Source organism: Apodemus sylvaticus, chromosome 21, assembly GCF_947179515.1.
Source record: "Apodemus sylvaticus chromosome 21, mApoSyl1.1, whole genome shotgun sequence".
Lineage (NCBI taxonomy): Eukaryota > Metazoa > Chordata > Mammalia > Rodentia > Muridae > Apodemus > Apodemus sylvaticus.
Window position 1 is genome coordinate 17,687,429 of NC_067492.1, and position 11,190 is coordinate 17,698,618.

General features: G+C 47.4%; 1 protein-coding gene across 1 annotated transcript in view; it reads left to right on the forward strand.

Annotated features, from left to right (window-relative positions):
• Positions 1–2,854, forward strand: part of Tmem231 (transmembrane protein 231) — a 23,172-nt gene extending 20,318 nt beyond the window's left edge. The window contains exons 6-7 of the mRNA XM_052166864.1: positions 113–217; positions 571–2,854. Of these exons, the coding sequence (XP_052022824.1) occupies positions 113–217; positions 571–749 (284 nt within the window). The 3' untranslated portion in view covers positions 750–2,854. The remainder of the gene's footprint in view (positions 1–112; positions 218–570) is intronic.
• Positions 2,855–11,190: the final 8,336 nt, after the last annotated feature.

An 11,190-nucleotide genomic window follows, 5' to 3' on the forward strand; every position in this document is an offset into this window, starting at 1 on the left:
CAAACAAACAAACAAAAACCTTTAGACACAGAAAAGAAACACTTTGGGATCTGTATTCAAAGATGTCTTACAGCCCTTCACTTTGGATTAATGATCAATGCTTGTGTTGCAGTGACCACTGTCCTCAGTGACCCCAGCCCAGTCTGGCTGGTGGGCAGGACCGCTGAAGCTCCTTTTGTGATCGATGCTGTCATCCGCTATCCCGTAGAAGTCATTTCATATCCTTTCTGTCAGCTGGTCAGTGGCAGTTCATTTCTACTAAGAAAGGAGAGCTTCCTTAACTCTCCCAAGTAGGAACAGATGTAGGCCTCACAAGATAGGAAATTGCTGCAGCTCTATAGCCCCACACAAATGACTGCTGTTCCCACAGCAAAGAAAAACCAATTTCCTCTGCCTATTTCTTTCTAAACAATTCTTTTGAGTCAGAATTATCCATATTTATAGCTTAATAATCCCGGGTTACCCATTTTATCTGAAAAGTATTTGAAATATCCCTTCTGTTTCCTGTCTGACCTGAGCTTTGGGGTAACCGTTTCTTATGTGTAGCTGCTGTCTCCTTAGCACTTTATACTTACCAGCCAGGGTTCTGGGAGATGATAAAGTTTGCCTGGATCCAGTACATCAGCATCCTGCTCATCTTCCTCTGGGTGTTTGAAAGAATCAAAATCTTCGCGTTTCAGAACCAAGTAGTGACCTCTATCCCCGTAGCCGTCCCCCAGGGAGAGATGAGGAAAGAGCACTTATCCTGAGAGGATCTGAGAGGATCCCGGCCGGAGACCCGAGGGACCAAGGCTACCTCAGTCCTGTCTTCTGAGACCTGCTGGTTTACAACATTCCTGCAAAGAGCCCTCTGGACATTTTCAGGCCTGCATGTTTTACTTCAGAGACAAAGAATGGGTTTTCCAGGGTTGTGATGCCCAAAGCCCACACCTTCAAAGCACCGAGGGAACCCACAAACACTAGTCTGTGGAAAGGTCTCAGGGTTACTGGAAGATGTGACCAGCCCCCCCACCCCCACCCCCCCGCCCCCAGACAGGGTTTCTCTGTGTAGCCCTGGCTGTCCTGGAACTCACTCTGTAGACCAGGCTGGCCTTGAACTCAAAAATCTGAGTGCCTCTGCCTCCCAAGTGCTGGGTAAAGGCGTGCGCCACCACTGGCTGGTTTGGAGGCTGTGATTTTTGTTTTGTTTCTGGTTTTGCTTTGCTTTGACCTTGAATTTCAGGAGAAATTTGCAGAATTCATACATCTTTGAAAGAGCCCCACCTCTGGTCAAGCGAGTTTGCCTCTTTTGAACTGGGATGCCCCATGCACTCCTCTCTCCTGTCATAAGCTAGCTTTTTTAGCCTCCTGGGGTGGGGGGGCTCTCACAAGAAACATGCAAGTCCCTAATACTTTCTACTCCTAGGTATCTACGCAGTGCCCATTCAGAACTTTGGTTTCCAGAACTGAAGCCTCTAACTGGAAACCGGAAGGGGGCAGGGCAGGACCTAAATACAAGAGTCTCAGAACTGTGTGCATGCTGGTGGGTAACTTAAGGGCAGGAGGACTAGACACCTGCCCTCAGGCTAATAGATGGGGGTCTGTCATCAGCTCAGCAGAACAGCCCTCTGTTCTGCCCTGCTGAGGCTGGCTCTATGCCATGTTTCTTGCCCTCTTGTCTGTGCCCCTGGGATGGCGCTGGAGTCAGAAGTGCTGCTTCATTCAGTCTGTTCCCCTGCCCCCAGCACCAGTGGAGGATGTCCTGGCTTCTAACAACAGGTTCTTTCTCCCTGGCCCTCACCCAACAGCCTGGCCGCTCCTCCTCCTTGATGGCCTCCCCCCTTTCTGAAAGGATGTGGGTGACAGAGGGGTTGTTGTTGGCATTGGCTCCCACTGCCTGACAACCGCAGGGTTTATTTGGAGGCTGAGCTGAAAACTGAGTTGTTTGCAGTTCCTTTGATTAAGGAACAGAGTACTTACCAGAGGGGAGGCTTTGGGGAAGGAGGGCCTGAGGAGAGTGAGGAAAGAGACCGAGCAGAGCCTGTGACCCAGCCTGGCCATTAGCAGGGTGAGGAGGAGCCCAGAAGATAGCCTGTGATCTATAGAGTATCTGCGAGGACGGCTACTTTGCATAGAAAACTGTTATTTGGCCCCATTCCTGCCCTGAGCCCTTGTGCTCTCTTAAAGGACTCTGCCACATCATTAGCCCTGGAAGGACATACCTACCCCTACTGCTCATGACTCCATGTCTAACCACAAACACTCCTCACTATGGGCCTCAGTTTATCTCGGAGACACCCTTCTGTCGGAGCCAGCAAAGTAAGAACTTCGAAAACAAAGCTGTTTTGAAGTATTCACTGAGAAAAACTCTCTAGTACTAGGTTCTCTGACTTAACGCAGCTGATTGTGTGCCTGAGTGGGGTTTTTTTTTTCTTTCTGAAGATTTACATGAAAAATGGTTTCTGATTTCAATTTTAAAACGATAATGAGAGGGCTAGGGATGTGGCTCGGTTGGAAGAGCGCTTGCCTGCCAAGCTTGGAGCCCTCGGTTCCATTCCCAGCTACATATAAATCTTTATGGTGGTGCAAACCTATCACCCCAGCACACTGCGGGTAGAGGCAGCAGCAGAAGTCCAGGATCATCCTTAAGGAAGAGCCCAGCCTGGGACACTTGAGACCCTATCTCAATGAAAATAAGGCAATGGGGCTGGGGGCGTGATCAGAAATATATTGTATGGAAAAAAGATAGCAAGATACAGAAGGAGGACCAAAGATAACAGGCTACTTTGCATTCTATTAAACTATCCTGTGCATAATTTGTATAGAGAACTCAATGATGTTTTATAACTTTCTAATTAAAATATTCTACAAGAAAGTTTCCCATGGCTTCTGAAAGGCTGGGGTTCTGGGTGGGGGATGAATCAAGGGCTTCCATGTGGTTCTGACTGACTTCAACAGCCACGGCTCTGCGAGTGCCCTCCCTGCCTAAAGATGCTGGAGCTTTTGTTAGGTCTTTGGCAAAAGTCCCCGAGTAAAGAAGGGTTTTTCACTGAATTCCATATGGCAAGTGGGAGATGCGGGCTGGAAAGTTACAACTGTGTTTGGTGAGTATCAGGTTATTTTCAGATGAGATGTTGGGTGTTTGGTTCTAGGCCTTCATGGCACAGAGCAGCAAGAGAGAAAATAGTGGAAACTACAGGCTTGAAGCTCAGCTATAACTCAGAGCCAGAGGCATCCTGGGAAGGGGGGCGGGAGGACGGGCTGATTCTGTTATGTGGTCAGTTCAGATTCTGTTTGAATGAGGTGAGGCCTGGATTAGCAAAGCTTTCTCTCCCCCAACTCTTTGTTCATTTCTCCCCCCCCCCTCCACTTCTTCACATTCATGCATTTCAAAGTAAGTTTTGTACATTCTTGACCAGGTAAATTCTAAAAGTGTCTCCTGGAGAAAATGTGAAAATCTCACAAACCTCAGCTAAACTTATTTATTTTTATGGGAACAAGGTCTTGGTATGTAACCCAGGGTGGTCTTATACTTCAGGTAATCCTTCTGCCCCAGTCTCTCAACAGGTAGAATTACAGGAACAATCTGCCAAACCGGACTTTAGAATTTTGTTTTATTTTTCAAGATCGTTTCTCTGTATAGCCCTGGCTGTCCTGACACTCACTCTGTAGACCTGGCTGGCCTCTAACTCAGAGACCAGCTTCCACTTCCCGAGTGCTGGAATTAAAGGCGTGTGCCACCACCCCGCCCAGCTCTGACTTTAAATTTTTAAAGAAAGTAACAGCCATCTAAATGCTTTACCCAGGAGTTAATAGCTGGTATTCTCTTAGAACGAAGCTTTTTTTAAAAAATCTTTTTTTTTTTTTTTTTTTTTTTTTTTGTGCTCATTGTAGCTTTTTCTCCCCTTGTGGTAAATACCACTTCTTTGAAAGTTACATATAAATCTTCGTTGTTGGTTTATTTCCTTAAGATAGATCCAGAAAGAAGTTACTAGCTCAGAAAGCTCATGGCCAGGGTTAAGTATCCTAATTTTATCTTGCCAAGCCACACCCCGGAAAGGCTGCATTGACGTACTCTCCCAGAAGGGACTTGGACCCCACCACAGATTTACAAGTCTCCCACAAAGCCGCGGCTTCTGCATATGCTTGGGCTCCACCCTATTACTTGCAAAAGGAGAAATCTACTTTATTATTGAAATGTGTCCTGTGTTTATCTGGACCTGTTAACAAGCCCACACCTCTGGGTAGAGAGGCGTGTACCGGAGGGGCTGGCAGCTGCTGCTCCTGCTGCAAAAGCTACCTGTCCTCTCAGCCCCTCCCCACTCCCGTGTTCCTCCGGAGGCATCCGGGTCCCCCTGGCATCTAGGTGTCTGTTTGGATAGTTGCAAAGATGCCACCCTCAGAGGAGGGGGCAAGATAAAGATTCAATTTCCTGCACAAGGGCCTTTTGTCCTCTGAGAAGCTTCTTCCCTAGGGACAGATTTTTCGGTCCATTAGTGGGCCGAGAGGTGGCTCTGCCAGCAGGCTTGATGAGCCATCCTCCCCACTCCACCCCGCGGGGAGGGGGGTGCGGACAGTGTCCCTGGAGCCCACCTGTGTCCTCCCTCCGCCCCCCCACCCCCACCCCGTCCCCCGGGCGTGGCCCGACACGGTCACGCCTGGGAAGGATAGAGGAGCCCTAGGCCAACTGGCTGCTTTCTTGCTCGGATCCCGCCCTGGCTCCCGCCGGCAGCTCCAGGCAAAGAGCCACCGCTGACTGAGCGCCTCATCGTATGCGCCCCGGGTGGGCAGAGAGGAGCAGCGCAGAAGCGCAGCCAGCAGCGCAGGTAGAGGCGGGCAGTGCGGGGGGAGGGGGGAGGGACGCGGGGGGGGTGTCTGTTCCAGGGTGGGGGCCCGGGTCTCTGTGATAAACTTAGGACTCCTGCACCCCAATATCTCGTTCTTACTGCTCTTCTGTTTCCATCGCCTTCTGGGATTCCTATCTAGTTTTCTCCAAGTGTTTCCTATATGTTAGTACCCCATCAGTGCCCTCTAGATTCCCGGGCCGATGTCACCGAATGTCCCTTCTTCGCTGTGGGATCGTAAGAACTGAGTCAGTCCCCGTGAATTCCCAGGGAAGAAGGACTGCTTGTGGGATGGAACTCAGAAGGGACCAGGTCCTAGGAGCCTTTGTTGAGCCTTGGGAGAGCCTGGTCCTCCTCAGGCGCCAGGGCCAGTTCGTGGGCAAACTCTAAGCTTTCGGGTAGATGAGTAATCAGGTCTGCAGGTGGGTTGTCCCATTTCAAGGAGGAATTTGGGCTGAACTTGGGATGTAGCTCATCGGTCTGACAGCTTAGTCAGGGTTGGTGACTAGAGTGAATTGTGTATGATGTGTCACAGAGACAAGTTATGGTTCGTAGGGTTCTTGGAAATGGTCGGTCCACCCGGGCTTCACCCCACCTTTCCCTCTCCTATCTACTGGAGCACCACGTTAAGCTTGCTCAAGAGCTTTGCCACAGGATGCTTACGAAAAAAAGTTAGTTTGGGACCAGATCTAGAATTTGGGTCTGGCGGCTTGGCTTCTGGCTGTTCAGCCTTGGACACAGCAGTGGGTTCTCCGGGCCCCCAGTATGTATGCACCCCAAAATGCTCCTTTCTCTCTCCTAATAGGAAGCAGAAAGGGAAAACAAATTCAATTTCTCTCACACTTTGGAAGGAGGGCAGAGACTAGTGAGATGGTTCAGTGGGTTAAGAATACTGACTGCTTTTCTGAAGGTCCTGAGTTCAAGTCCCAGCAACCACATGGTGGCTCACAACCATCCATAATGAGATCTGACGCCCTCTTCTGGTGTGTCTGAAGACAACTACAGTGTACTTACATATAATACATAGATAAATCTTTAAACAAACAAACAAAAAAAAAAAAAAAAGGAAGGAGAGCTAAAGGTTTGAGTCCTGGTTTCTCTGAACAGTTCAGGCTGTTGAAGTCACTGTAGCCTGGCCTCAAACTTAAAAGTGCTGGGCTTACAGGTCTGTGCTGCCATGCCCTTAGCTAAATAAATCAAATGCTGTCTTTTTAAAGATGTGGGAATTGAGGCTCGAACAACAGAGGAGCTGGGTTGATTGGAAGCTCCGGGTGCAGAAAAAGCTACAGGGACAAGAAGACACTGGGTGGGGCGACTCCTTATAGTCTCATTTTACCAAGGAATCTGGCCTGGAGTGGTTTAGTGACCCGCCTGATGTAGGATATGAACCCAGTCTGACTTCAAAAGCCAGGCTTCCAACCATTATTTCTTCTTGTCTTCTGTGCTGTGAGTGCCTGTGCTGTCTCTACCTGTGCTTGCTGCCTTTTGTTAGAGTCACAGAGTCATCACGATCTGTCCCGACTGCTGTGCTGGGGGTTTTCTTATGCGTGGAATTTCCCTTAGGGTAATAATAATAGATTATGCTCTGTATGATTAGAATAATAAAATTATGACCCTGATCACATGCCTGGGGTTATTTTAAGTGCTTTAGAAATAGGAGCATCGCCAGGCATGGTGGCGCACACCTGTAATCCCAGCATTTGGGAGGCAGAGGCAGGTGGATTTCTGAGTTCGACGCCAGCCTGGTCTACAGAGTGAGTTCCAGGACAGCCAGGGCTATACAGAGAAACCCTGTCTCAAAAACAACAAAACAAAACAAAACAACCAAAAAAAAAAGTTAAGCAGAGGGCAGTAGCTGGTCTTTTGCTACTTTGGGGTTCTTTTTCCACCCTTCATTCTCCCTGCCTCCCCTGGTTACAGCCTGAATCACTAGATAGGAGAGAAAGAGAGAGATCCTTGATGCAGTTTCTTTCTTAGTTCTTTGCTTGTAGCTGGTCTTTACTACTTGGAGGGGTGCTTCTTTGTCCCACCCTTTATCCCCCACCCCTAGTTTCACTCACTATCACTAGATAGAAAAGAGAGAGAGAGAGAGAGAGATCTTTGAATCTAATTCCTTTTTGTTTCTGCTTTGGGCACGACTACTGACAAACCACAACCAACCCACCCTGAACAACCCCCAACCCCCACCCAGTGGAGCTCTAGCATTTATCTACTCTCTGAAAAGTTCCCAGAATTCCAAACATCACACAATCGCAGAGCATGAGGCAAACAATTGGCAGCTGCTGCGAAGCAGCCCCGCAACCCCACTCATGATAGTAAAACAAAAAACATATTGTTATAGTACTTCTGTGTGTTTTTTTAAAAGAACCCAAAATTCCAGAATTCTCACTACAGAGGGTTGTGCATGGCACAGGTCTTTAATCTCAGAGACACAGCATGATGATCTGAGTTTGAAGGCAGCCTGCTCTACTGCATAGTGCATTCCAGGTCAGACAGGGCTACAGAGTGTGACACTGTCTCTAAGTAAATGAACAAATAAATAAATATTAATAAAAAAAACTAATAAAATAAATCAGAGAACATTCTAGAGATTCTCCATAAGTGCTCTGCCAAGGAAGCATGGGGAATATGTTAAATGTTCCCCAAATGATGTCCTGTGTGTTGCTATGGGGAAGGAGTTTTATTGTTTCAGGATCCCTCTACATGATTCTATGATTTTTAATAATTTTCAAAAAAGATTTATTTATTATATGTAAGTACATTTGTGTTCAGACACCAGAAGAGGGCATCAGATCTCTTTATGGATGGTTGTAAGCCACCATGCAAGTGCTGGGATTTGAACTCATGACCTTCAGAAGACCAGTAGGTGCTCTTACCCACTGAGCCATCTCTCCAGTCTCTGATTTTTAATAATTCTTAAAGATATTTATTTGATGTGTATACATGTATTCCCAAGTGTATCTATCTGTAGGCACCAAGTACATGAAGGAGCCAGGAGATAAAAAGAGTCAGCAGATTCCTTAGAGCTAGGGTCAGTTCTTTTTTTATTTTTTTAGACAGGGTTTCTCTGTGTAGTCCTGGCTATCTGGAACTTGCTCTGTAGTCCTGGCTGGCCTCAAACTCAGATCTGCCTGCCTCTGTCTCCTAAGTGCTTAGACGTGCACCATCACTGCCTAAGATATTTTCTTTTCTTTCTTTTTCTGTCTTTCTTTCTTTCTTTTTTTTTTTTTCTGTTTTTCGAGACAAGGTTTCTCTGTATAGCCCTGGCTATCCTGGAACTCTGTAGACCAGGCTGGCCTCGAACTCAGAAATCCGCCTGCCTCTGCCTCCCAAGTGCTGGGATTACAGGCGTGTGCCACCACTGCCGGTGATATTTTGTTTTCATTAACAGTTCCTGACTCAGAACACCCTCTCTAAGGCAGATCATACAGAGCATATAAACTAGAATTTCTCTTTTTCTCCCAAGTCAGGTCATAGAAACTCAAACTCACCTTCCCCGAACCCTGAACCCTCCCTGAGGGGGCTTTGGAGCTGCTGGTTGTCCAGAAATTGTCTGACTACCTTGTCTGAAGTAGACAGGGGATCATGAGGGGTCTTGCGCCATACCCCATGCCCTGGAGGAAGGAATGCTGCACAGAAGACTCAAGAAGAATCTAGACTGACAGGCTTAACTGGGCTTCTCCACACAGGGTAGCACAAGACATACAGGGGAGTGTTTATAAAAGCACAAAAGGGCAGAGGTCAGAGAGATTACTTTGGGTCTGTGCATCTGGAGAGGACCAGGTTGCTCCTCCTTTCCGACCCTAGATGTATTTTTTAATATGTATCCATTGTAAGAAAATGATGAAGATAAGTCTTCCCCTGAGTTCTGTGAGCCAGTCAAATAAATTAACTGAATTCTAGAAAGGAGTCATGGGAACTCCAATCTCTAGCTGGTGGGCCAGTCAAACAAGCTAGGGCTCTTAACTAACACCTAAAGAAGGAAGAAGGGTCTCGGAACGTGGGCCTGGAACCATGTCTATAGGAAGTGTTGGGTCAGAACTGAATTGACCTGAAGCTTGAATTGAATTGACATAGAAGAGGCACAGCGGCTGCAGGATTGGTCGCTTGGGTGGTCATAGAATTAATTCCCCACCATTCTGGAGATCGCAGCGGTCTTCAGTGGTGATTGTGATACGAGAATAGGAAAAAAAAAAATCAAAAGCCAATCTTTTTTTCTCCACAATGCCCTCTTTTTTTTTTACTGCTCGGAATGAAACCTAGAGTCGTGCATGGTAGCCAACTGTTCTAAAACCACGGAGCAATGTTCCCAGCTCCAGAAAACCGTTTCTCCACAAACAGAACTCAGAAGCTCAGAACTAAGGAAAGCAGTGTGTGCGAGTGTGTGTGGTGTGGTGTGTGTGTGTGTGTGTGTGTGTGTGTGTGTGTGTGTGTGTGGTTTGGAGTTGTATGTTTGGGTATCTGCTCAGAAATGCCTCAGAGTGACTGTGAACCATGAGATCCTGAGCTTTTCAGTAACTGGGATTGAGCCTAGGTGACATTTACACGCAAGAGCTCTATTGTGGGTCTATATCCTAAACTTTGAGGTCTCTCCTTGAATTTGTGATCCTTTTACCTCAGCCTCTAAAACTGCTAGGAATATAGCCTGTGCCACCCAGCCCTGGCTTTCCAGACTGATTTTAACTCATTTCCCAATAGATAATGATTTTAAACAGGGTCTCATGCAGTCCAGGCTAGCCCTGAACTCCTGATCCACCTCGCTTCAGTTTTTGATTGCCAGGGAATTCTCTTTACTTATTATTATCATTATGATCGAGAGATATTATTATTGTTACTGGTGGTATGCAGATGTGGGTGCACACATCCGTGTCTCGTGTGTTCAAGTGGAGGCTCATGCACGCCATGACCCACATAAGAAGGTCAGAGGACAACTTTGGGGACGGACCTCTCCCTCCACAGTGGATTCTGGGGATGGAACTCAGCTATGAAAGTTCCCGAGCAGGTTTTACATGGACATATGTTTTCACTATTATTGGGTCTATAGTCTGGATGGGAAGAACAGCATCATGTGCTGACGCCGCCGTTCAGCCCTCTGAGGAACTGCCAGACTCTTCCACAGCACCATTTTCCGTTCTCGTCAGCACTGGATAAGGGCCCGATTTCTATTATTTCCAGTAACACCTGTAATTTTAAAACTCCTGGCTCAGGCTTGTAATATCAGAACTAGGGGAATGGACCCTGAGCTCATAGTCAGCCTTGGCTACACAGCAAGTTTCTAGCCAGCCTGGCTACATGACACCCTGTCTCAAAAAAATTCCTAAAAATCCTCCCAGCCCCCCTCTCCCTCCCTCCCTTCCTCCCTCCTTCCTTCCCTCCCTCTGTCCGTCCCTCCTTCTCTCTCTCTCTCTCTCTCTCTCTGCCTCCCCACTTCTTTTTTTTTCTACCCCCCAACTGGCTTAGTACCACAAGCTACTTAGTCACCCTTCTGTATCCCTAACTTGCACTCTCTTGTTTTCAAATTTTGTGGGGTTCTTTGGGGGGGGGGGAGTTGACAAGGTCTCACTGTGTAGCCTTGGCTAGCCTGAAGTCAGGTATGCAGACCAGGTTGGCCTCAAACTCATAGAGCCCCACCTTCCCAGGTTCTGAGTGTGGGGTTAAACACATGCACCCCCATTCCCAGGCCCCTCTTTAAAAAAATACATTTGTGTTGAAGCATATGCACCATGGAATTCAGAGCATAGCTATTAGAAGTTGGGTCCTGGGGCTGGAGAGACGGTTTAGCAGTTAAGAGCATTGGCTGCTTTTCCAGAGGACCCAGAGTTCAATTCCCAGTACCTCCATGGCCTCTCACAACCGTCTCTAACTCCCGTTCCAGGGCTTCTGACACCTTCACACGGACATAGATGAAGGCAAAATACCAATGAACATAAAAATATTTTAAAGAAGTTGGTTCTCTTCTACTATAGAGATCCCCAGGATCAAACTCAGGTTGTCAGGCTAAGCAGCAAGCACCCTACCCACTGAGCCATCCTGCTGGGGCTTCCACTCTGCCCCTTTTCTTAAGCAGCTGCCCTACTGGGTGATTTTCATTTCCCTGGTGATTAGGATGTACTTGTCAGTCATTTGTGTATCTTCTCTGGAGGGGGCGGGGAGGTCTTCTTAATGTTTTACCTGTTCACAGGAACTATATATATATATACATATGAGTATACCACCATTGCTCTTTTCAGACATACCAGAAGAGGGCAGCAGACCCCATTACAGATGGTTGTGGGCCACCATGTGATTCCTGGGAATTGAACTCAGGACCTCTGGAAGAGCAATCGGTGCTCTTAACTGCTGAGTCATATCTCCAAGCCCTCACAGG